The 27475-nt window shown below is 39.7% G+C and overlaps 1 protein-coding gene across 1 annotated transcript; it reads right to left on the reverse strand.

Annotated features, from left to right (window-relative positions):
• Positions 1-8650: 8650 nt before the first annotated feature.
• LIAS (lipoic acid synthetase) lies at positions 8651-26242 on the reverse strand. Its single transcript, XM_065405223.1, has 11 exons — positions 26180-26242; positions 25292-25464; positions 23417-23510; positions 22395-22475; positions 22007-22163; positions 21132-21189; positions 18767-18895; positions 16506-16651; positions 10390-10460; positions 9872-9983; positions 8651-9062 (listed from the first exon to the last, which is right to left on the reverse strand). The coding sequence occupies exons 1-11, from the start codon at positions 26213-26215 to the stop codon at positions 9010-9012; spliced, it is 1110 nt and encodes a 369-aa protein (XP_065261295.1). The 5' UTR covers positions 26216-26242; the 3' UTR covers positions 8651-9009.
• Between the last annotated feature and the right edge of the window lie 1233 nt (positions 26243-27475).

Raw genomic sequence — 27475 nt, forward strand, 5'->3', positions numbered from 1 at the left:
TACTTTTTAGTAATAAAGTCTGCATTCCATCTGTTTTGTCGGTTCTCGGCTTGGGGGCTGTGACCGACGGGTATTGTGAGTTGTTGTCAGGGGGCCCATGAACCCTTCATTTTCTTTATGGCTAGAAGGGCATGGAGGCCTCAAAACCCTAAGTAACATGGGCTCATGGGGTTGAAAAGTGCTTGGCAATTATGAATGTAATACTTGGCTGTGTATATTCTGAAGGTGCAGTATGGAACAATGTTTTTATTGCTGTAAGCGATTGGTGCATATGGCAATAAGATTATGATAATCATTTAACACCTGAAACTTTACACAAACATACTTAATTATCTGCAGGAAGAGCTGAACCAGAAAGGGATTTAGGTGCCAAAGTCTAAAATGTAGATCCTCAAAACCCCTGCTCAGCTGCCTCCTTATCCTCAAAAACCCCTGCTCAGCTGCCTCCTTATCCTGTAGGGGTGCCTAAAGACCGTAGGCCATGGGCCATGTACGCAGCTGCATAAGTCCTGATACCCAGGTGCCACGCTGATGCCTAAGCCCCAGCAGAATCCTCAAAATAGGTATTGCCCCACCTATTGATCCCCCATTTATAGCCTTTAGCCCAGTGGTTAAAGCACTCAACCAGGATGTGGGAAACCCAGGGTCTCCAACCTCTCGGGTGAATGCCCTAACCATTAGACTTGAGGGTACTGGGGGTGCAACGGAGGCTCTCTTAATCCCCCCTGTTTAAGATCTTCCACTTGGTGTGAAATAGTTAATAGTCAGTAGGCCAGGAGAAGAGTGAATAAGCCTATAGGCCACTAGTAAGGGCACACACTTGCGATGTGGAGACTCAAGTCCCTGTTCCAATGACATCCTCTGTGTGTGTGCCCTCCACCCCCCCCCCCCCAAAAAAAGCACCTCAGCCGAAGGAGGTTGCCTCCCTCCAGCCTGGATTTAGGTGCCTTAGTCCCTTTGAATGAAGGGGAGTGTTTAGGGCCTACCTGTTTCCTTGGCATTTCTTATTGGCTCCGTTTGAGTGGCTCCTCGCTGGCTTTTGTGGATCCCATTGTTGGGTACGTGACTCTCCCCATGCATTGTACAGGGAGCGTGGATGCCTGTTCTGGAGCTCTGGACTCCAGTAGGTGGCAGGGCACAAGTCTCAGCGTTGCAATGCGTAATGTTTTAAGTCCCCTTTGTGGATCTAGCCCTAAGACAAAAACTTTCTGTGGGACAAGCTATGGTTATCATTTCAAGTCTTCCTATGAGGTAAGTCAAAACAAGTCCAGTGCCAGCTGTTCTACATCCAGGAATGTTGCAAGTGAACAACAAGCTCATTTTGGGGGGAGATACTAATTCTGCAACTGGGCTGCTGAACAAGGATGTACAGCAGGGATGCTGGATCAAGTGCAGCTGTGAAAGAGTACAGGATTAAGGGCACTAATGACTGACTTCATCCTATTATAGAATATCTAGAACACATCACTCTCTTTCTAGTTTGTTGTGTTCTCAAACTGATTTCTATGTCACTGATCCTCCTGCTGGAGTTGAAGTAGTTAACATAACATAAGAAAGACCGTACTGGGTCAGACCAAAGGTCCATCTAGCATTTTATATTGCATTTTATATTGTTTCTATAACCCTACTAAACAACTGAAATCTGGACTAAATTTTAAAATAACTCAAGAGAATGTTGTCATAACTATAAAGGGAAGGGTAACAGCTCTCCTGTGTACAGTACTATAAAATCCCTCCTGGCCAGAGACTCCAAAAATCCTTTTACCTGTAAAGGGTTAAGAAGCTCGGGTAACCTGGCTGACACCTGACCTAAAGGACCAATAAGGGGACAAGATACTTTCAAATCTTGGGGGGGAAAGGTTTTTGTTTGTGCTCTTTGTTTGGGAAGTTGTTCGCTCTTGGGACTGAGAGGGACCAGACATCAATCCAGGTTCTCCACATCTTTCTAAACAAGTCTCTCCTATTTCAAACTTGTAAGTAAATAGCCAGGCAAGGCGTATTAGTTTTCCTTTGTTTTCTCAACTTGTAAATGTACCTTTTACTAGAGTGTTTATCTTTGTTTGCTGTACTTTGAACCTAAGACTAGAGGGGAGTCCTCTGAGCTCTTTAAGTTTGATTACCCTGTAAAGTTATTTTCCATCCTGATTTTACAGAGATGATTTTTACCTTTTTTCTTTAATTAAAAGCCTTCTTTTTAAGAACCTGATTGATTTTTCCTTGTTTTAGATCCAAGGGGGTTGGATCTGTATTCACCAGGAGTTGGTGGGAGAAAGGAGGGGGATGGTCAATTTCTCCTTGTTTTAAGATCCAAGGGGGTTGGATCTGTATTCACCAGGGAATTGGTGAAAGGTTTTTCAAGGCTTCCCCGGGAAGGGAATTAGTCTTTGGGAATGGTGGCAGCGGACCAGATCTAAGCTGGTAATTAAGCTTAGAAGTCTTCATGCAGGCCCCCACAGTTGTACCCTAAAGTTCAAAGTGGGGATACAGCCTTGACAAATGTGGTGGATTATTTGATTGCTTTTAGGAGTATTGGAGACACCTTTGCATTAAGCTATGTTGCCTCCCAAAATTGAAGAAACTTTTTACTAATGGAGAAGAGCTGGAGCATCAATTGTGTTTAAAGGAGAACCTCCTTAATTCACACTAATGAAAGGGGTTCACTATTGTGAACTCCTATAAGTACAATTTTTTTTTTTTTAAAGAACAGAGTACACTTTGTGATGCAATATCTCTGTTTAGTTAGGACCCAATTCAACTCCTATTAAAGTCAATGGACAGACTCCTATTGAATTCATCGGCAACTGGATCAAGCCCTTATTCTGCCAGCTGTAGGTTTGTTTTTAATTTATACTTTATAAGCTAATGTACATTCTGTAATGACGCTCTGGTAGAAAGAGAATCACAGCATCTGCTATTAAAGAGTCAATGTCAACTTGAAATCTAGACCAAAAAAAAAGTTTAAAAGTAGTTTCAGATACATTCCTGCTTGAATCTTCTGCTCACACTTCCTTTTTAAAAATTATTTCTCTCCCCCACTTTACTATATGAATGACACACACAGACAGGAGAAACTGCAGAATCAAGGCCAGGATTCTCAAGTGATTGCAATGGGAGTTTGGTACCTAATTACTTCTGAGGATCAGGGCTCAAGTGACTCAATGGATAAATAAAATGTTGCTGAGAGTGAAATTTAATTGGAAAAATTCCTTGAATTTTCCCTCATTCTGACCACCTCTACTGACAGTGCTTTCAGATGCACAAAGTAAACTTTAAAATATTACTTTCTCTAATCTTTGTTATAGTAATCTTGGGTGTTACTGTAGAAATAGATTTTTTTTTTTTTGATTTTTTTGACAGAAGTCGGTTTTTTGTTTTTTTTTGGTCCTCTTCTTGTTGTCCTTTTTAAATATTAGAGCTGGGGAGAGACCATTTTTGTGTGTGTATGAGCTATAAAGCCTGCAGGTCAGCAAGGTGCTACTGTAGTCTCTATTTCAGAATGTTAAGAATTCCTCATCATCCTCTTATACTCTGAATTATTGATAACCCTATCAGGGCCCCATTAGAGGAAGGACTGGAGTTGGCTTCAGGAGACCAGTGGTCAGTTCCTAGTTCTGTCATGGACTTCTTGGACCCTAGGCAAGTTATTAGGCCTGTTCTGCAAATATATTTACATGTGCTTAACTTTAGGATTGGGGCCTTAATGCCTCAATTCTCCACCTGTGAGGTACCCTTATTTTACAGAGGTTTTGTGAGGAGAAAAAATTAATCTGTGAGGTGCTCAAATAGTGTGGTGATAAGGGGCCTGTCATATGAATTTAGATGGAAAATAGGACCAAAGGTGTTAACGTAACTTGGTCACTGTACAACATGAAACTGTGTTACAAAAGGTTCAGAGTTTGGTATACTGAGATCTCAGCCTGCTTACTACATTGGGAAATACACTATTAAAAATCCATTAAATTTTTATTAAAGATACAGAAAAGAAGGAAAAAACCTTTCACATGCTATAACTGTTCAATATTAAGCCTTTCATTTTAACAACATGGCAGCCATGATGGTAAAGCTTGCTCCATTAGTCTGTTCTTTCCTACTTTTCCCACAAAAATCTTTTTTAGGAACCCAAAAAAGGAGCGATGGATGGAATAGCCCATTCCCTCATTTATTTTGTCCACAAGTAGGCCTAATATCCAAAATATCAATTTTAAGTCATTAACTTTGGGCTCCACATCTCCTGTTTTTTAATAAGCATAATTTCAGCACAGTCTTGGAATCATATCAACCTGGCCTTTTTGTTTAGATTAATTTAATTATTCTTTCTCCCTTTTGTACCTTTTCCCTTCAACATTTGCTATTATAGGTTATTGTAACATCTTATGAACTTTTACATGCATTTTACAGTTGAAGTCACAATTTGGGTAAATTTGTTGACTCATTTATCACAACAGGCCAGATTCTGCTAGGTACAAGCAAGGGACAGTCTCTGCCCAAAGAGCTTATAAGCTCACAGTGCTTTTAAGATATTTTAGAAACAAAGTTTTTAAAATGGAAAGGGCCATTCTTTTCTGAAATCTTGTTTTCATCCTTTTCATAACTCTTATTTTTTCTGTTTGGGCTGAAACTCCTCAGACTTGGTCAAACGATGGCTTTTAAAAAAATATTCAGCAAAATTTCTGGCTTCTGGCAGTGATGACAAAAATCCATTAACTTCCCCCCCGCCCGGGATCCCATGGATGAGTTCTTAAATGACTGAATACAAGTGCCTTTTACAATTTTGAAAATATCTTGATTCACAAACTCACTGAAAACAACAAAATTAAAGCATAGTGCATAGCCAGTTGTGACCGGGGTCCCAGGGGGGCCAGCTGTCGTCACTCAAAGAATGGGGCAGATAATGCCCAAAGGTGGTGGATATTTTCAATACTTAAATGTGCCAAGGCAGCATAAAACAACTTCTTTATTACCTCACTGGTTGCCCAGAAACCAATAACACAGTTCCCTTAACGTAACCCAGCCTCAGGCCTCCCGAGTCAAATATGATGATTTCTGAAAATTTCATTTCATCATAATTTATTTTAAAAGAAAAGGGAGAGAGTATGGTTAAAAGATCAGTATACATACAGACATGAGTTCAATTCTTGAGGTTCAGATACATAGCGGAGATGGTGCGCTTTGTAGTTGCAAAGAGTTCCTTTAGAATTTAGTTCATAGGTTATAGTCCAATGTCCAATATCATATCCAGGGTGTACCAGCTTAACTGGGATCTCATCTTGCGACTCAAACATCCCCTGATGAAGCTTAAGCAGATCTGAGATAAAAAAGGATCGGCACCCAAGGATCTTTTATACAATTTCAGGTTGTCTGACAAGTTGGAGTCCATCGGGGAACAATCGGTAATCAGGGCATCTTTGAAGTGGGTCTATCACCGGTACTTAGCTATATGACTTAACATAAGACAATCGCCTGTTCCTCTACCATTCACTGATGATTTGCTATACTTGTCAAAGAGAGATGAATACGGAGATACCCTGTGTTTACACTTCTTTTAAATGCTAGGATGTTCTTTTGATCTTTGAATTATCAGAATACAGCACAGACAGGGATTGTTGATTACATTGTTGACCACTACCCATACATATGTAAATACACAAAAACACAAATGTTATCTCCCCACATGTCTTTAAGGGTTGAATCTGAGTCATTTATTTTGCAGGATGTTTAACCCTTTCTGGCCATGCATCAGACAAGTAGTCACTGCAGCAAGTGTAGAGGGATTATTGACCTGCACTCAAAAAGCGATGGATCCAATTCTCCTCTTGCTTATGTTGTCTACACCTGGTGTAGCTGCACTGCCTTTAGTGGGGCTGGTTGGGATTTACCTTAATGTAAGTGAGAGGAAATTCTATGAATCTAACAAGCCTGTTAGATTTCAGGTTAGGATTTTAATGGTGCACAAAAAACTGGTACAGCATCAAAATTTAAGAAAGGTTGGAAATATTTAACCATAAGGGAGACCGCGTGAAATTGAAACTGGCATGTGGTGAAGTGTTTTTTGAGCTTGTTAAATGTAAGTGATCTTTAAATGAGGTATAACTTAGAGATTCTGATCGGTTATGCCAGAGTAATGTATAGAGTTATATTAAACTTGCCTGTACTGTATAGCTAACAAAACAAGATTCCCAGTTTATTGGCCTCAAGTGAAATGAGTATTATGCCTTTATAGCCTGGTATATATACAGAAAACCTGAACAAGTATGGTGGGAAGGCTTTTCCTAAAGTGGAGTGGCTGAAGAAATTCTGATTTCAGGAGGGGAAGTTTGTCATCTGTTATCTTTACTGTGTGTGTGTCCTCAAAAGTTCTGAAATAGATATGTTTTAAATACTAATCTAAAGTAACAAGTAATTAATATTAAAAAATTGAAGTACCAAGCCTCTCCATTTAAGAAGCAGGCCTGAGTAAACTTTGTTACAAACAATGTATTAGCAGGGTTCATGGTAGAGATTCAAATTATAAAAGCTGTGTATCAGAAATGGTTGAGTGAGAGCATGAAAAACAGATATTTTAAACCTTCAGACCCACCCACCAGTGATTTCATAAAATACTTCAAACATGAAATAATATTGGAAACACTTTCCAGCAGCATCATCTCAGACAATGGGGGGGAGGGGGGGGGAAGAAACAGTTTAGTTATTGTGTAATGTCCTTTTTTCATAGCTGGATGATAGCCTTATAGTTAAGTCCTTTTTATATTTCTGGTGTTTATATCAAATACTATTGGTTGAATGAACACACCGCTTGTAACAATTAGCCAAAAGCTACATTGATGAATTTTCATGCAGATTAAAAACCCTATTTACATAACTAATTCTGAAAAAGATAGGAATCTTTAGTTGTTGCATTTTATTGCCTACTAATGAAAATGACTTAATTTCTTGGATGATCAGTTTTTAAATCCTACTAACTTAACACCACACCATCTAATGCAATAAATCAGGGCCAGATCACCCAGGGAGGCCATGGAACAGGAGGGCTATGAGGTTCCCATATAAAAGCATGCAACCTTTTATGCTAATTAGCTGAGAAGCAGGGACTTAACCATTCCTAATTTTTACTCCTGGGGGAATTCTGTACCACTGGGTGAGCACAGAATTCATGTCTCTCGCAGATTTCTCTGCTTCTCTGCAGAAAAATGACTTTCTGATAGGGAAGCTGCAAAAATGGTCATGCACCGCTCCCCAGTAGCACAGGTGCGTTGTTTTGGGTATCCGGAGCAGCCAGTGGAGAGGTAAATCAGTGTGAGAGGGGCGGAACTGGGGATGCCCCAGCCAGTGGCTCCTATCCTGTGCCAGGCTTAGCTGCTATTCCCGGCAGGGCTGGGGAGGATGGGACTTCCTCTTCCCCCGCAAGGAACGTCCAGGGCAGGGTCAGACCCACCCCCAGAAACCCCTCTGGCTGCAGGAAGCTCCACATCCCCCCTCCTTCCTGCCGCAATCACTCCTCAGTTGTGGAGGGAGGGGTCACTGTACAGGGAGTTGCTCCCTCGTGTGCCCAACTCCTGTGCATCCAGACCCACCTCATACCCAGCTTTCCCTGCTAAGCCTCACCATCTAACCCTGAACCCCCAGACACTGAGCCCCCTGAACCCAAACCCACACCCCAACAAGCCTCACCCTCTGCAGCTGGAGCCCCCTTGCACCCAGACACCCTGGCTGAGCCCCACCTCCCTGCATCTGGACCCCACCCCTGCACCCAGACTGCTCCCCCACACTTGAACCTCCCCAATAGGCCCTACTCCACCTGCACCTGGACCACCCTGACTAGCTCCCTGCACCTAGATCCCCACCCCACTGAGCCCCACCAACCCAGCACCCAGACCCCTACCCCCCGCTGAGCTCTTCATACCCAGGCCCCCCTGCTGCTGAGCCCTAACCACCTTCACCTGGACCCCTCCTGCAGAGTCCCATTGCTTCTGCACCCAGAACCCCTCCCCATGAGTTTTGTTCATCCAGGCTCCCCCCCACCAAGCTGTCTGCACCCAGACTGTCCCACACAGAACCCTATCACCCCACACCTGGATCTCCCCACACTAAGCCCCTCCACACTTGGATCCTGCTGGGCTAGGCCTGCCTGTCTACATCTAGTGTGCTTGGCATGGAGAGGCAGGACCCCAGGGTGTTTCTGGGGCAGGTCTGGCCCTTGCACTGGCCGAGTGCATGTCCTAGGGCAGGAGCTGGAGGTGATCTCCCACCACTGTGCAGTCAGGGGCCTGTGCTCCCCACTTCAATGCTGGAACCTCCACGTTTATTTATTGACCAATAAAATTTGCACAATTTCACAGAATTTTAAAATATTGTATGCAGAATGTTTAATTTTTTTGGCACAGAATTCCCTCAGGAGTATAATTTTAGACAGGTTCATTCTTCTCTCATGGGCTCGGTGGAAAGTGAAAATGTGGGGAGGAGGAGGAAAAGACAGGATGTGAAGTGCTAATATAAAAATGTCAACATCTTAGCAAGATTCCATACATTTCAAACTAAGTATTGGTCCCCAGTAAATAAAAAATGTAGAGGTGGCACTCCTAGAAGAAGAAAAAAGTCACAACTCCACTGCAGCAGGTGGCAAGATTTTTTTTCTTTATTTCAGCATTTAATACACTATACCAGATTTCACAATCCATCCATTTTTGTTTACATATATATTTCATTTCTCTTTATTTTTTCCTCATAATTCCCCTGCTCACCAAATCAGAGTCTCTGCTTTGATACATTCTAAAGCTAAGGCTTTTGATGATTCACTGAACACTAAAGTACCATGTAGCTGTAATTTTATAGCAACTAAGAAGAACTAGGCGAATTAATGTCAATTGTTTTGTCAGGGGAGCAGTGTTCTAGAAATATTAAGTTCATTCATCATTCCATGATGTGGGATGCTATATTTTTGGAATTAAATGAACTCATGAAAAAGTGAATCTTTAAAGCTGTAGGTGACTTAAAATGGGTCCTCTTCCACCTTCAGATGACCTTTGTCTTCCTTTTCTCTACTAAATTCTTCAAGAAAAATTCACCTAATTAAAATGAAAATTAATACCTATAAATCAGTTTTAGTTGCGTTGGGGATTAAACAGAACAAATAAAACAGTATACATGTAGTCATACTGTGGCCAATGTTCTAGAAAATCCAAACCTACCCAATAAGAATTCTAACTATCACAGCATGAGGCTGGAAGTCAGGACTCCTGGGTTGTCTTCCCCAACTCTGCTAGTGCTTGGTTGTGTGAAAGTTATTTAACATCCTGTGTCTCAGCATATCCAATAATAAAATGGAATTCTCCCTATTTTACACAGTGCTGTGAGGTGTAAGTACTTGAAAGGTGCTCTATATTATTCTGGAGCTGGCACAGAACTGCAACTGGCTCTTTTCTGCTGCCCATGCACAGCAAGAGAATATGGGCCTACATGTTAGTTCAGGTAGCGCTAGCTGTAATTTAGTACAGTGAACTTTCTAACAGAAAAATCAGTTATTAAAATGGCTTATTTCTGAAGCCCTGTCAAAAGACACAACAGATGAGGGAGGGCAGTTTTAAAGCCCACTTTGCTCAGAAGCTAATGGCAAAAGTTGCAAATTATACACAACATTTTAAATAAATCCATACCTGGAGCAGTAAGTGTAGTGCTAAATAATATTAGTCTTATAAAATGTGAGTATAAAAGCAGCATCGTAATTGTTCAAGTAATAGCAACCCATTTAAAGGAACTATAAAAGACAATACATTTGCTGTATAAAAAAACAAAGAACCATTATTGTGAGCTTTTGATATCAATTACTTTACATCTGTACCTTTACATAATAATTTAACATTGTGCAGTACTTTACCTGCTTTATAGGAGGAGCGCACTAGAGGACCACTAGCTGTGTAATGAAATCCAAGCTCATTTCCCACTTTTTCCCAGTGTTTAAACTTGTCAGGGGTAACATATTCCTCAACCTGGATGGAAAAAAAATAATTCTGCTCAGACTATGATAACTTTGAAATGTATAATTAATGTTAATGAACTGGAATGCCAACTCTACATTCAGACAGGATGTGGCAAGATGAAACTCTTAATTACTTTAGGATTTATACATTTCACAATATTCATCAGGCAGGAATTTCTAACATGGAGCCCATAACAGCCTCACACTGAAGAGCAGATTAACTGTTGAGAAAAGGCAGGTGGGGTGGAGCAAGAATGGCTACCCAATCTGAGGGGAGTGCTCTTCAAACATCCATAGCTGACATATAGTGAGAAGGTGTGTAGATGGGCATGAGACATCATTCTGACAAGGGAAGGGGAACAATGGTATCAGGTGCAGGTCATAGTCTGCTTCCAGTAAATTCAAGGCATTTGTACCTTTAGATGACGTTTTGTTGGTTGCATGTATTGTCCTAAGGTCAAACAGTCGACATCTGCCTCACGTAATACTATAAAAAAGAAAAGTGCCTTCTTAGCAGGTGACAGAATCATGATGTATCATTACTGACTAAAAATCATCTTACCTAAAATGCAGTTCTGAGTGCAAGTCACTCCTTAGCTCATTAAATAAGGGATTAAATTCTACCCTCCAATACATAGCATCAGAGGGCATGACTGAAGCGCTAAAGAGAAATTGCAGAATTTAGGTATAAATACTTTAGAACAACAAGATACTTAGTAAATAAAAATAAATATATTAAAAACTGATTTCAAGCAGTTTTAGTAAGTCCTTTCACTGTTTTACTATCTCCTTAAGAGTGAATGTGGCTGATGTGTCTGTCTCTCAGCGGGATCTGACATTTTTCCTGATACTTCATTAGACTAGGCTAATTTTGGCATTTTGTTGAAGTACAGTTTACAACAAATCTGATAATCTCTTGCCATCCCCATAGTTTCCACTGGGGAGTTTCTGCCCACACTGAACCGTGGTGAAGATACAGCTTTTTATTTGATTTTAAAAAAAATGTGCATAGTATTTAAGATATGTATATATATTTTTTAAAGTGATTGATTTTACTCCTCCCTAGCTTGGTCCATGTGCCTCCAGTATCTCATGCCTAGATGTCTTCCTAAAAACTCACTTCTTGCATGAGGTCTACAAACCTGATTCCTCTCCTCAGAAGTATTAAAATAGCGAATTTTTTTTTAAAGTAATTGACCTAAGTATCACCAGCAAACATTTGCGTCTGGTTGTATCCAATACTCTATCACTTGTCTTCATATTACCTGTTTAGACTGTCAGCTTTTGAAGCCTGAATTGTATCTTTTTATTTATTTGTAAAGTACTTTTCACTCCATTAATAATACCCTGTAATTAAATGCAGGGATGAGAATTCCTCTTCTTGCATTCTGCAGTTTACCTTTAATGTCCATATTTCTCAATTTTTGAGCTTTCATGTTCTAGCTGCATTCATTATTTACTTCCTTTTGGGTAAAAATTATGATGATTATTAGTATATCTAGGTCAGACTCTTAATTTGACACAGTCTGCAACACCAACTACACATAAAAAGAAAATGCTTCATCTGAGTCCACAGTTAAAAGAGGATTGATGCTGAAATTATGCATACAATTCTAATGAAGAAAGAATAAACTGAAGGGGAATTGCCAATATCTTCCACCAGCTCTACATCCTTGGTGGGATATGCTAGTTTTGATGCCTCAGGAAGCACATACGCCTTCTCTGCTAAGATATCAATACAGGGTGGAACTAATTTATACCAAACTTGGATTCAGTGAAACTCTGTCATTAAGGACAAATCCAGCCTCCTCCTACCCAGCTGCTGAAAGATGCTGTTCAGTGCAACTAGTGTAGTCTTCTGATCCATGGGAGGGTTGAGGAATCAGGTTCTGTATAGCTCCTCCTCCCCTCCCCTTCTCAATGTCTATCCTAGCTATTAGAGCTGTGTGCTGGGTTTGCCCCATAGTGAAGTACAATGAAAAGCATGAATTGTTTCAATTGTTTCAACATTGCAATTACAGTTAGCATGAACATCTGCTTAGAATAAAAATGGTTCTGTGAAGAAACTACTTCACTACTGGTAAATTCTAGGGCTGTCGAGAGATTAAAATAATTAACTGTGATTAATCACGCAATTAAAAAAATAATTGCAATTAATCGTGTGATTAAAAAATTAATTGCGCAATTAATCGCACTGTTAAACAAGAATAGAATACCATTTAAAAAAATATTTTGGGATGGTTTCTACATTTTCAAATATATTGATTTCAATTACAACACAATACAAATTATACAGTGCTCACTTTACATTTATTTTTGATTACAAGTATTTGCACTGTAAAAGAAAAAAAAAAGAAATAGTTTTTTTTCAATTCACCTAACACAAGTAATGTAGTGCAATCTCTTTATCATGAAAATTGAACTTAAAAATGTAGAATTATGTACAAAAAAGTCCTGCATTCAAAAATAAAACAATGTAAAATTTTAGAGCCTACAAGTCCACTCAGTCCTACTTCTTGTTCAGCAAATTGCTCAAACAAAAAAAGTTTGTTTACATTTGCAGGAGATAATGCTGCCCATTTCTTGTTTACAATGTCACCTGAAAGTGAGAACAGGTGTTCGCATGGCACTGTTTTAGCCGGAGTTGCAAGATATTTACATGCCAGATGCACTAAAGATTCATATGTCCCTTCATGCTTCAACCACCATTCCAGAGGGTATGCGTCCATGCTGATGACGGGTTCTGCTCAATAACAATCCAAAGCAGTGCAGACCGAGGCATGTTCATTTTCATCATCTGAGTCAGATGCCACCAGCAGAAGATTTATTTTCTTTTTTGGTGGTTCGGGTTCTGTCAGGGCCGGCTCTAGGTTTTTTGCTGCCCCAAGCAAAAAAATTTTTGGCTGCCCCCCCCCGCGCTTTTTTTTGGCTTTTACACATGTTTGCACTTTGCAGTTTTGTTTTGACTGTTTAAAATTTAAAAAAAATGAAAACAGAGAATTTGTAGTTAGTGAAATAAAACAATTTCCTACTAGTGTAATTTTAACATTTAATTTTAACAAAAACACAATAACAAACAATTTGAGTTCAACTATACACTGTAATGAAAAACTTTAGTGTCTTCCAGTTTCTCATAAATTAAAAGAATTTATATGAACTGAATTTTTCTGGTTTTTATACTTGCGTAATCTTTTAATAAGTCAGTGAAATCTAAATTTTTTGCAATAGTACTTTCAATTGAAATTAATGCCAGTCCTGACATACGATTTTGAGACATGGTGGACCTCAAATAATTTTTTAGTAATTTCAGTTTTGAGAAACTGCGCTCACCAGAAGCCACTGATACTGGTAATGTTAAAAGAATGCGTAATGCTATAGCAGTGTTTGGAGTGAAAAAATCATTTCTTGCTATAAATTCTAATACTTTTAGAGGAGAAGTTTTAGGACTTAGCTCAGATAAAGCTATTAATTCATCATACAATTCTACTGCATCAATGTCAGCAGCGTTATCAGTACTGAGCGCTAAATGTAGGTCTTGGCACTGCTTCATGAGGTCTTCTTTGGAAAACTGATTTTTATTATTTCCAATATCGTATAAAAATTCGAAAGTTTCACAATGACCATGCAACTGACAAAATCTTTCTTCAATGGAAGTTATAGCTACATCCAAAATACAATAGAAACATTCAACTTTAAACCTTTCGTTTGGATCGAGAATAGGATCATCATGAGCCTCATAACAAAACTGTCTTTTTTTTTCCGAGGACGAATGAATTTTTGAGGTGCAAACGTTGGTTCAAAATCAACATCCTCTGCTCCCGCCGCTCTCAGCGCCCACCCCCCAGGCGGAGCCGGTAGCACGGCCCTGCCCTGGCTGCAGAGGACGGGCTGCTCCTCGGCTTGTTCACACCGCTCTCCCGTGGGCAGCGGGAAGCGGCCACCCCCCCCCCCCCCAGGCAGGCGCCGGTAGCACGGCCCTGCCCCGGCTTCAGAGGACGGGCTGCTCCTCGGCTTGTTCACACCGCTCTCCTGTGGGCAGCGGGAAGCGGCCACCCCCCCCCCCCCCCCCGGCAGGCGCCGGAAGCACCGGCCCTGCCCCGGCTTCAGAGGATGGGCCGCTCCTCAGCTTGTTCACGCCGCTCTCCCGCGGGCAGCGGGAAGTGGCCACCGCCACCCCACCCCCCCCAGGCAGGCGCTGGTAGCACGGCCCTGCCCCGGCTTCAGAGGACGGGCTGCTCCTCGGCTTGTTCGCGCCGGTCTTCTGCGGGCAGCGGCCACTTCCCCCCCAGGCGGGAGCCGGTAGCGCAGCATTTTGCCGCCCCATAAATTTTGCCGCCCTAGGCACCAGCTTGTTTAGCTGCTGCCTAGAGCCGCCCCTGGGTTCTGTAGTTTCTGCATCTGAGTGTTGCTTTTTTAAGACTTCTGAAAACATGCTTCACACCTCATTCCTCTCCGATTTTGGAAGGCACTTCAGATTTTTAAACCTTGGGTCGAGTGCTGTAGCTATCTTTAGAAATCTCAGGCTAGGTCTACACTACGGGGGGGGGGGGGGGAGGGGTCGACCTAAGATACGCAACTTCAGCTACGTGAATAGCGTAGCTAAAGTTGTGTATTTTAGGTCGACTTATCTGGCTGTGAGGACGGCGGCGAGTCGACCGCTGCCGCGCCGCCACTGACTCCGCTTCCGCCTCCTGCCGCGGTGGATTTCCGGAGTCGACGGCAGAGCCATCGGGGATCGATTTTATCGCGTCTTCACTAGACGCAATAAGTCGATCCCCAATAGATCGATTGCTACACGCTGATCCGGCGGGTAGTGAAGACATGCCCTCACATTGGTACCTTCTTTGCGTTTTGTCAAATCTGCAGTGAAAGTGTTCTTAAAATGAATATGTGCTGGGTCATCATCCGAGACTGCTATAACATGAAATATATGGCAGAATGCTGGTAAAACAGAGCAGGGGACATCCAATTCTCCCTCAAGGAGTTCAGTCACAAATTTAATTAACGCATTATTTTTTTAACGCGCATCATCAGCATGGAAGCATGTCCTCTGGAATGGTGTCCAAAGCATGAAGGGGCATACGAATGTTTAGCATATCTGGCATGTAAATACCTTGCAATGCCGGCTACAAAAGTGCCATGCAAATGCCTGTTCTCACTTTCTGGTGACATTGTAAATAAAGAGGGCAGTATTAACTCCTGTAAATGTAAACAAACTTGTTTGTCTTAGCGATTGGCTGAACAAGAAGTAGGACTGAGGGGACTTATAGGCTCTAAAGTTTTACATTGTTTTGTTTTTGAGAGCAGTTATGTAACAAAAAAAAAATCTGTATTTGTAAGTTGCACTTTCATGATAAAGAGATTGCACTACAATACTTGTATGAGGTAATTGAAAAATACTATTTCTTTTGTTTATCATTTTTAAGTGCAAATATTTGTAATAAAAATAATATAAAGTGAGCACTGTACACTTTGTATTCTGTGTTGTAACAAAAATCAACATATTTGAAAATGTAGAAAGACATCCAAAATATTTAATAAATTTCAATTGGTATTCTATTGGTTAACAGTGTGATTAAAACTGCAATTAATCATGATTAATTTTATTAATCGCGATTAATTTTTTTGAGTTAATTGCGTGAGTTAACTACGATTAATCGATAGCCCTAGTAAATTCACATGTCATATAACTCCTGCCACTGAGAGGGAAGAAGAGCAAGATCAGACCAACCAGATGGGTATATGGGGGTGATTTGCACACAAAGGAGGTGGGCTAAACCCTGGCTCCAAATATGCTGACACAAACGTGTCTTAGAGGCAGGAGACACTGAATCTTAACTTTCATGCTGCCTGGAAACACCACAGCGCAGTTGTAGATGGACAGGCCTGCAGCCTGCCCCTGGGGTGGAGATGGGGGGAATTATATGGAATTCATGAATTTCATCCTATACAGGGTTCTACTTACATTATATTAACCTTTATTTTTCTCAAAAAATAGAGGTAAGTGCAAAAGTTCATATAAGAAGGTACTGCAGCTCATGGAAGAGGAACAATTAAAATAATCTGTGCATCAAAATCAAAAGAGAATTATTCTGCAAACAAGAAAAAATCATTTATGTTACTTATAAAACAAAAAAAGTACAATGAAATAAATAAAACATCCATTACAAGTACACATTTGAGATCCTGAAATGATTATGAACATTAAATGATATGAAGACTGATCCAGCTCCCACTGAAGTCAATGGAAAGATGCCTGTTGTTTTCAAAGGCAGCTAGATCAGGCCCTTGCAGCACTCTGATAGTGAAATTATTCCTGTCGATTTGAAAGCAGTATAAACAACAGTTGTTGCAGAGTTTCAATTTTTAAATTGAACAAAACCTTATTGCATAAAAAAGTTAGAAAACAATTTTTCCCAACAGACCAACTTATATGCATGTGTGTCCATTTTAGTTATATTGCAATGCCCAAGCTTGCAGTTATGTTCCAACATGGTAGAGCTTATACATATACTTAAGTTATGCAACTTACATTTCATTGTTGAATATACTTGTTCATCTGTCTCGCCTAATCCCAGCATAATGGAGGTTTTAGAAATTACATCAGGTTGGACCTTCTTAGCATGCTTCAAAACTTGTAAGGACTGCTTAAAATTGGCCCGAGGATCACGTACTTTCCTTTAAAAATATTCATATTGTTTTGACCATAGGAAAACAAAACAAAACACAGATATGCATGAGATGAGGGACACTGGAAAAATCACAGGTGCAAAAAACTGAGGGGGACTGAGATTTTAGCAACTTTCTAAAATATTTGTCAATTCCTGCAAAACCAAGCTTTCACTTTAAAAAAAAAAAGTTTCCATTACTTTCTCTTGTGATTGATGCAACCAAAGTGCTGCTGCTCTGTGAGCCCAGCTTTGCAGAAAATTGTCTCCAGCTAACCACTAGGGGCCAGATTGTCAACCCCAGTTCCAACCCCCAGCAGTGCAACTGGAATATAATTGGTTCACAGCTGACCAGTTGAGAATATGCCTACTGGAACTGGAGTAAAGTTGACAGAGCTATCATTAATGCCATTCCCCACCTTACCCTGCCCCCATTTCCACTGTAGGGGAAGTGTCAGGAAAGGGAAGAGGCATAATAGGGCACAGAGGGCTAAGTAGGGGGCAGAGGAGAGCTCCACTGCCCTATGAAAATTCTGAGCAGGTATATGGTCCCTAGGGCTGGGACAGCCTGAGAATCAGGGAGCTGGTACTGGGTCTCTGACAGTGGCCCTCCCTGCACTCACTCTTTCCTGTGCTGAGTATATCTTGGTACAAGAGGGAATCTGGCCCAAGGAGTAACAAAGGTGCTGAAGATACTACAGTGGTAGGACACATATAAGTATCTACTTAGGCCCCAATCCTGCAAGCTGTTCTGTGCAGAACCCCATTGTCTATTTAGATTGTAAGGTCTTTAGGGCGAGGATGGTCTTTTATCAAGTGTTTGTACAAGTTCTAGTATTGAGGCCCTGATGTTTGTAGGGCCAACAAGCTCTACCATAATGCAAAGAAATCAACAATAGTAAAGATGAAACTGTTTTGCTTGTGTTGGGGAACAGCCCTGACAGAGTTGTATTTGAAGTCTACATGAAAATTTAGTTGGAGCCACTTAAGAACAGTCTATGCGGGGAACTTTTAGTGTACATTAAAACTGGGAAGTTTAAACATACATTAAAACTGGTTTGGGCTAATTCAGTTTACACAGTTTGACCAGCAGTGTGGATATGGCCTACCCATATTTAAGCTGAATTTAGACAGTTTAGCTGGAGACTTCAGAGTGTGATGATATCACTCTGAATTTCCAAGTTATTAGGAAAAAAGGCCAATGGCTGGGGATATGGAGTTGTACTTGGAGACCCTCCTGTGTGGTAGAAAAACATTGGTCACTCAAAGAAAAGAAGTTGGCTGACTCCACTTTTTAAGGTCTATAAAACTTTTAATCTGCTACTTTACAAGATAGGTAGCCCTCTGCTGGTCAAAATCATGTACAACACACGTGCCTATTGAGGGAAGAAAGCAGAGGATTCTGGAAGTTTCACTGGGAGGTGTAACATAACTTTTATATGAAGACAACTGGACTTGGCTCCCACTGGTGGCACTGAGACATAATGATGATGGAGAAATGCTGTGGGCTATTTGCCAAAGTGTGATAAATACATCCTCATTTTGAAAACATAATTCCATAGTGATAGGCGCTGACTCTGTGGGTGCTCCAGGTGCTCCAATTATGCAGCCAGGTAGGTTTGAATACACGCTAAAAAAATGTACAGGGACTGGCTTACCAAGTAAATTTTCTTTCCTTCCAAAAAGAGGTCCAATGAGCAAATGAAAATGAAAAAAAACTAATTTTGTTTTAATGTAATCACATGTATCTTTCTTGTATGCTATCTTTCTTATGAAATAGATCTAGCCTGACGTCTGTTAAAAATCAGTATTTTTCCTTTCCTGTTTCTTTTATAAGACAAGCTTCTCATTGAAAAATTTACTTAAAAATTTATGGTAGACAGAACTGTATTGTCTACTTTTTAATTTTTAACTTTAGACGCTATTTGATTATAAGGTACGGAGGATTTTTACTATTTATAAGTGTAAGTGATATATGTACTAACAATGAGTTGAGTTAAAGGGACCTATAGCTAAGGTTTAATGTTGGTTGATCTAAATATTGCTTTCATAAGAACATTACAGAATACCCTCTAACTGTATACATCCTACTATTTGTTTATATACATAGATCACCTTTAATCACCTCTGTAACTCTGGAACAGTTTCCACATTATGGGCATATACGTCTAGTCCTGACAAAGCAACTTTCTCCACTGCTTTAAGGTCCCCTCGAAAATCAGGGGTTAAACATTCTACTAGAATTTTTGAATTCCTGAAAAACAAAGATTGAAAAATGAACATGCTCATGGTATTTCTATTATTGATGCTCAAATCAAATATTTCAGTAACATGATACTAAAATATCAGAATATTTTAAAAGAAATCAAAATTCAATATTTTTAAAAACAACTCTAAATCTACGATGTTGATATTTAAATCTACAAAGTAAAGTTAAGTTAGGTAAACATTTAAAACAGTGGAGCACTGAAAATACTTGAGAGTTAGTTTTTACTCTAAACATAGTACAGTAACTCCTCACTTAACGTCCTCCCACTTAACGTTGTTTCAAAGTTACATCGCTGCTCAGTTAGGGAACATGCTCCCTTATAACGTCGTTTGGCTGCCTGCTCTGTCCATTGCTTGTAAGATTCTGGGGAAGAGCAGCGACTTTACAAGGGAGCATTGCACAAGTTCCTCTTCTCCACCTCCTTCCCCTCACTCCCAGTGCTTCCCCCCTGTTTGGTGGCTGCTCCTCCCACTTTCTCCCAGAAAGTCCTAAGCGCGAAGCGCTGGGAGGGAGGGGGAGGAGCGGAGAAGCACCGCGTCTCCGCTCCTCCCTCTCCCTCCCAGAAAGTTCTGTTTGGCGGTGCTTAGGACTTTCTGGGGCAGAGGGGAAGGAACAGGGATGTGGCGTGCTACAGAGAGAAGGTGGAGTGGGGGTGGGAAGAGGTGGGCCTGGAGTGGAGCGGGGATGGGAAAAGGCGGGCCTGTAGCATCCCCTGGCAAAGTCAGCGCCTGTTCTTCTCCGGGGAAACTGCTGCTGCTGCTACGAAGGTGCTTCCTAGCGTTCTTGCCTGCAGCGGGCTGTGCCTGTGTGAGGTAAGCCAGGGGCACTTCCCAACCACAGTACTGTACAGTATATAATGCCTTTTGTCTGCCCCCAAAAAATTTCCTTGGAACCTAACCCCTCGCATTTACATTAAATCTTATGGGAAAATTGGTTTTGTTTAACATTGTTTCACTTAAAGTTGCATTTTTCAGGAACATAACTACAATGTTAAGTGAGGAGTTACTGTACAGGTGCAACTCCTGCTTTGACTAGTGCACGAAATAAAATGAATGTTGCATAAGTCGAACATAACATCAGAGCCATTTCTATGGTCTACTGAGTCACCAGACTTGCTCAAATTAAGTGCAAGTTACATGTGAATTTTATTTTCTTCATCTTTGCTCCATACTACACTTAGCAAGATTTTTAATAGGATTTGAACATCTGAACTTCTTAATGACAGAGGGGACATCTGGCCTAATGGACTGTAAATACTTTGAATTGCTATTTGGGAATCTAATCCAGTTCCCCAATAACTGGAATTTGGCTCCCCCAAGCTGGATGGACAAGTACTTTGCATCACTATTCAGCAGTGGTTCTCAACCTGCGGCCCAATCAGCACACAGCTGAGGCCCATGTGACATCCTCAGGGCCATACAGGTAGTATATATTGTGTAGATGCAGCCCACAAAACAGAGAGCTGCATACATGGCCCATAGTGGTAAACAGGTTGAGAACCACTGCTATACAGAAACACTTCCAGGTAATCAAGGAAGTACTGGTGATAGACTTTGAAGTGAGTCCCTCTAGTCCTCATTACAGGGTAAGTATTAGGCAAATGCCCAAGTCAGGCTGCAGGAATTAAATCTACAACCTTCTAACAAAGATGCAAACATGCTACCAAAATGACATGCTGGCACAATGCATAAAGTGGAAAGTAGAAGAAGGTGTAAATGGGAAAGTATAAAGGTGGAATCAGGGTCACAGAGAGCACCTCTTTGTAAAAAATGGCAAAGTTTAGAGGTCAGAGCTGAAAAATAAATCAGATTATCTTTGGAACCCAGTTACAAAGGTTTTTATCTTTTCCCAAACCCATTATTACTGTGCTAGAACCCTATCATTAAAATGTAAACATCCACAAAAAAATGGATAGCTGTTTCCCACTGCTCTAAATGTGTGGTCCAAAGAAACAGTTTAGTGCTTAATTTTTAAAAGGAATCTGGGATAAACTGAAATTCAGCAGGAGAACATTCCTGCCTATCTATTTAATCTAACAGTGTTACATAAGCGAGGATAAAAAATCCAGGAGTGGACATGTAAGCTCTCTGGGTAGGGACTGCCATTTATTACATGTTTGTACAGCAAATAGCACCATAGAGCCCAGTCTGCTTTTGGCCTCTAGGCACTACCACAACATAAATGCTGAATAATAATTAATAGTAATAAATTAATAATGTACCTTTCCTTCAAGTGTGATACAGTTTTTGCAAAGTGTTCTGCTCCACCATCTAGAATATCTAGAAACAATGCAATAATTTGGTATTTTTACATTAAAAACAATACTATTGTGTAATTCTGTGTGGCTTTGATGTTAAGAGTCTAATCTAACCACAAAAATGTAAAGTGATTCTAAATTAAAGCTGAAATTCCACCCTTAACTTACTACTTATGCCTAAATTGTACAATAGGTATGCTACCATACTCTTACAATACCCAGGCTAAGTATGGTTAGTTAGAACAGAGTCGGAACCTTCATTCTAAATCTCCCTGATTATAGATGAGTTTACCTTAGCCCCTTTAATCTTAGCACAGATCTGTATGGTTTAATTTCTTTTTTCTCCCACGGGGTAGTTTAAAAGAGAAATGTACACAAAAAGAAATTGTTCCTGCTCTTTTATTGAAAGCCATGGTTAGAAACTATTGGTCTTTCAATGGAATACAAAACACTCTTTTTCTGATACAGTCTTTCCACCAAGATAGCAACAACACAAAAGAACCATTACAACCTTAGTGGAAAGGTAGCAATATTTTTTTAAAATTAGGTTCTACTCAAATAGACTGAATCGGTTCCATAAGGAACCAACGTTTAACCAATTACATAATTGTATATCTTCTATGTGTATTTTGCCTGCATCAGAAGTAGGGGAGTAAGGATTAGTCAGGAAGAGCATTTTGTAATCTCTGAAAAGTTTCTAAGTCATTCATTCCTTTCATCAATCACATAGAAGTTTAAACCATATACCTCTAATAACCCAAACTGACTGAGGACTCTAAAACTTCTGCATAGTGTGCATGGGAGCTTACACTGGAAGACACTACTGACAACATACTAACCATCTCTGTCTACAGATGTCAATACAACATAATCCAAGCCCCATTCAGCTATAGCTTTTGCTGTATTGTAGGGTTCATTAAGATCCAATGGAGGTGGATTTTTTGCTGTCTTTACTGAACAAAATCTGCATCCTCTTGTACATGTGTCACCCATCAACTGAAATAAGAAAAGATTATGTTAACTTTATATTTTAAACTTTGTATTGTTCAGCTCAGAAACTACTGAATATGCTACTTCAAAGAATCAATTATTAATACTGTTGAAGAGAGAGATTTGTTGTGCACTTTAGCATAATATACATGGGTCACTACGCTGGAGATTTTTGTATACCCAAATTTGCTATCAACTGAATATATTTCCTATTGTAAGAAGTGGTTATTGACTTACCATGATAGTTGCTGTAGCAGTAGCATACTCACCCCCTCCCCAGCACTCTCCAATGTTGGGACAACGTGCTTCCTCACACACCTATAATGAAAATGACATTAATAATAATAAATTGCATTTCTATAGCACCTTCCACCAAAGGACTTTGTCCTCTCTTCTTAGATAGGTACTGAAATTCTGAGGAGGAAATTAAATCACAGATAGGTTAAGTGAGTTGCCCCAGTCAGTGGAAGAGCTGGGAAGAGAACATATGTCACGTGACACCCAATCTTGTGTCTTAACCCCAACACCATTCTTCCTCTGAACTACACAACTTCCTGAAAACTGCTCATCAAAATAACTGTCAGGGACAGTACTTGGTCCTGCTAGTGGAGGCAGGGGACTGGACTCAATGACCTTTCAAGGTCCCTTCCAGTTCTATGAGATAGGTATATTTCCATATATTAATTTTATAACTGTCAGAATCGCATATTCTAAACTGCATTAATTATGCACATTTTAGATGTAATAAAAAAGTTCATAACAAATTCACAAGATCTGTGATACATTGCAGAACAATCTTTTCCTGAAGAAAAGAATTTTACACTTGTCTTACATCTTCTGTCTCTTTCCATCAGTGGGGAGGCATATTTAATAGAGAACACAAACATTTCTTGAATTTCTTTTCATGTGAATTATTAATATACAGTCCCAAAAATTATACAAGTGTTTCCACTTAAATTAGACACACTGATAATCTTTTGACTTCTTAGAGGACTTGAGAAACACACCACCATATTTAAGATCATTGCAGGGAAAATGTCCAATGTTCTACTGTTTGTTTCTTCCCTTGTTCTCCATGGGTGAAATTCACCCCTGTGCAAAAGCAGAGGACAAGGCCTATGCATCATATGTTCCCACTTAAGCCACAAAGGCATAAGTGATGCATAGGCTCTCTGCTGCTCCTGAGCAAAGGGGTGAATTTCACATCATGAAAACATTACTTTCTTCCTAGAAGAAAACGTGTCAGGCATTAGACTTACAGTATGAAGATTTAAACTTCGCAGTGTACTCTTCAGTTTATTATAGTTCTTTCCTATGGGAATCTCAGTTTTTAGCCATGGAGGAAGTCGCAGCCTGAATAATATCAAGCAAATATAAGGATTAATAAATTACTTACATGTAATCACTTAATTTCATAGATCTACTTTACTTTGTTACAGCCTCTGGGTATGAAAGATTCCTTGAAGCTGGTCACGATTCATAAATGAGCATTAATATATTTCAAAAAAGTACCATACTCCTCATTTCCATCCTCATTTATTAGCCTGCCACCAAGCTAAGATGGAAGTATCCACATTTATAGGGCTTAAGATCACTAACCTTACTGCCATGCTATGTATGGTAATTCAGACATTGGCAATATAATTACACAGCTACTACAAACTCCTAGCAAATTTTGAAGGGGTGGCTCATTTTGTTTTTCACAGCTTTTGAATTTAGTCTTCATGAATCTATCTACATACAAAAACAAAAAAAAACCCAACAATTTATCAAAAACACAAATTGGGCATATTGTCCCACTGATATATATTTATAATTTGTTACTGTTCATGGCACAAACACTCCAATGCCTTCAAGGTATATTGGTGGCCATTTCACCAGAGGAATCATAGCTACTACTGTTCATCGAGAATACTGTTTAAAGTGCATTTTTCAAAGTACACAACCAGTTCAGTATGGATAGCTAAAAACTTTTGGTCAGTGCCATAGAATGGGACATATTCTGCCCTTTGTTACACTGGTGGAACTTCCCTGGCCTTCATGGAGTTTCATGGGTGTAAATGAAAGCAAACTTTGCCGACATAATTTTTTCTTTACAGGATTAGGGGACAAGGTTTGATTGCAGACTCTTTATTGCTGGAGATGCATCAGCCAGAAAGAATCCAGCTTGTTTTTAAGATTTCAAACTGATTTTGTGTAGCTGGAAGTTAGAAAAAAAATCATCTTCTTAAATTGTAAACTAAACTAAACATAAAGCTCCAAAATGTCATTTTACAGTCACTTTTTCAGATTAGAACCAAATTTTATAGATTAACACAGATTGCCATAATAATAAAAGGGGTTATATAAAAGATGGGTGGCTGTTATTCTGTCATTTATTATTTAGTGTACTAAAGCAATTAGCAATTAACACTGGACAAGTTCCAACACAAGTTCTACAGTTACTATATTAAAGTAGGGCAAAACATATATAAGAGCAGATTACATTACTTTTGGATGAGACTTTCAGATATTACCACTGCCTTTACACAGAATGATTCTGGGCGCTATCAATTTACAGGCTCATTACTTGTTAATAAACCACAAACAACTGTGGTGCAACCTGTCTGTAGCATGAATACATTCAGGCTAGGTTAAAAAAAATCAAACTCGCCAAAACCATAAGTGATTTATTTAGTTCTGTGAATCTCCAGTAACATTTTATGAATCAAATAAGTGACTCTTTTCCCAGCTATAATTAAAATAGAGCTATGTAAGTGGAACCATTCACTATTTTTTGGGCCAAAGACACTGAAAATAAAAATATATTGCCAATGGTGTTTTAGGTATTCAAATTTTTTACTTGTATTCATAACAGTTAATCTGATCAACTGTGTTGAAATTACTATTAGCTATCTTATCTCCGCATGTTGTGTTTAAAGAGTTCATATGGGAAACTAATGCTTTCCCCTCTTCAAATGACCATTCCTTCCAAAATGAAGCGTGAAGTAGCCATTCCAGTACCACACAACTTGACAAAAAATTATATGATATACGCAGGTATTTGTGTACAGTAGAATACAAGAGATATCAAGTACTAAACGAAGCATGATACTACATCAGAGTAGAATGTAATTACTTAAAGCTACAGTTACCTTTCTCCCTTCTGGCGTTTTAAATTGCCTTTATACTCAGCCCACATGCTCTTGTCAGAAAAATCCCCAGACACAAAATCTTGCAAATCTGGTCCATTTTGCAGAAACTCCTTCTTTTCATCTGGCAAAGAACTTGATGCTCTGTACTGGCTACACACATGGCTTTCACACACCTAAACAGAGCAGAACTGTATTACCCTTTTAATCATAAATGTGCTAATATGTATGGGATAACTGATGGTATGCATCTCTTGAGAGCTGATAGGGCTTATATTAGCTTCATATAGAAGCCAAAAAGTTAACAATTTACAGGCCTTACAAGAGTTGTATAGAACAACTGTGAAAGGTTTATTTTTTACCTGTTAATTTAAGGCCAAGTTCCATCCTTGGAAGTTTGTGCTCAACTCTCATTGATTTCAATGGGAGCTATGAACACACATCCAATGGCAGAATTTTGGCTCTTGTTTTCAGGTACAATAATATGCAAATATAGACATAGGCAATCAGCAGATGGAGACTGGAAAATAACATTTTCTGGTCTCAGTCCCTAGAAAGGGGACAGATGCAGCAAAGCCTGTAAGTTTCAAAAAGTGAAAATCAAAACAAGGGAAGAAGCTGAACACTTAAATGTGAACAAAGCAATAAGCTTAAATTATTGTATTGCTTGGTTAAGCACATACTAGAGCAAAAAGTGTACAGCACATTCAAGTATAATCTTCAAAAACTTGCAAACAGGAGGGAGCTCCAATACCACTACAGCAACAGGGCAGGATGGCACTGGTACATTCTTAGAAATGGAGTAACTAAAATTTAGCAGCATTCAAATACACCAGCAGTAACCAGTATAGAAAACACAGAGTGATTTAAAACAAAAGCATAATAAATTACCATATAAAAGATACATCTTCCAAAGAAAGTATCCATAGTAACCTGCACATCAAAGTCTGTAGTGACGTGGGAAAGCGTGTAGTGTTTTTAAGTTGGTGACCTTAGAGTTCAAAGAGAAAGAATCTCCTTTTTAGGCCTAAAAATTGGAAACTGCCATAGTTCAGTGAGCTCCAACAGCAAAGGGGGAATGGGAGATTCTTAACATGTAGCCAAGCAAGCCTCTAGGTGATGCAGTTGGAATGCCTCAGCCACCTTGCCACAAAAGTCTTAAAAGCTCTCAAATCCTTTTGGTGACCCACTATATAAGGCAGATTGCTTGATCTTCTGTGCCCCAGTGGCCTTTTTGGAATAATAATCCTTTCGGCTTCAATGCATGCAAGACAGACAGGAAGGAATGCAAAGTTCCACAAGATCTTACCTCAACATTAATTAATATGGTTTGGGTATAAATATTGTCATGTTGATTAAAAACTAACTGAAGGACTGCAAACAAAAAGTGAAAATGAGCATGATCAAGTGGTGGGGGAAATGTCTAGTGAGAAACTACAGGGTTTGTTGTTAGGATCCAGTGTTATTTAATAGCATCTGGAAGAGTAGATAAATGGCATCAATGAACACGACTCAAACTGGGCTAAGTCGGAAACCCAGTGGTTTGGGTTTTTCTGATTTTTTTTTTTGAGTTTGCCCTCTTGTCATCCAGAATCTTAATTTCCATTAAAAAAAAATCGGTAGCCTTTATGGTTCTGGAGAAAACCCTGAAAACATAAAATGAGTGGTGTAAACCAATGGAACAATGTCTGCCTGAGTCTGCCGGAAACATAAAACAATAGTTCAGAGTGGTCTGAACTGCCCCATTCATCCCAATGCCCGATGATGAGCAGCCCATTTGTCCAGTGATGATAATGTAAATATCAACATCGTGAACCTTCACTGTTATCAAAACATATAAGAAAAGCAAAGGTGAATGATAGACCAATACAATCTATTGTGAGTGGTATCTCGTTTTGGAGACACAAATGAACAGCATTTGGGAGGTACTATGATTTTTCCCTCCCAATCTGTCTTGTAGAGCCAAAAGGCTCAAGGGAAAGAACAGATCCCAGAGATCTAAGTTGTCTATACTACGGAGACTATACTAGTATAGCTATGACGGCGCAGATATGAGGACATAACCCTGTAATGTAGATGCAGCCTACACTGGTGAATGAAGTTAGTTAAGTCAATAGAAGCACTTTTCCATTTACATAGCTGCATCTTCACTGTGGATTAGTAAGAGCTATGATTTTCTAACACTCC

This window comes from Emys orbicularis, chromosome 5 (assembly GCF_028017835.1).
Source record: "Emys orbicularis isolate rEmyOrb1 chromosome 5, rEmyOrb1.hap1, whole genome shotgun sequence".
NCBI lineage: Eukaryota > Metazoa > Chordata > Testudines > Emydidae > Emys > Emys orbicularis.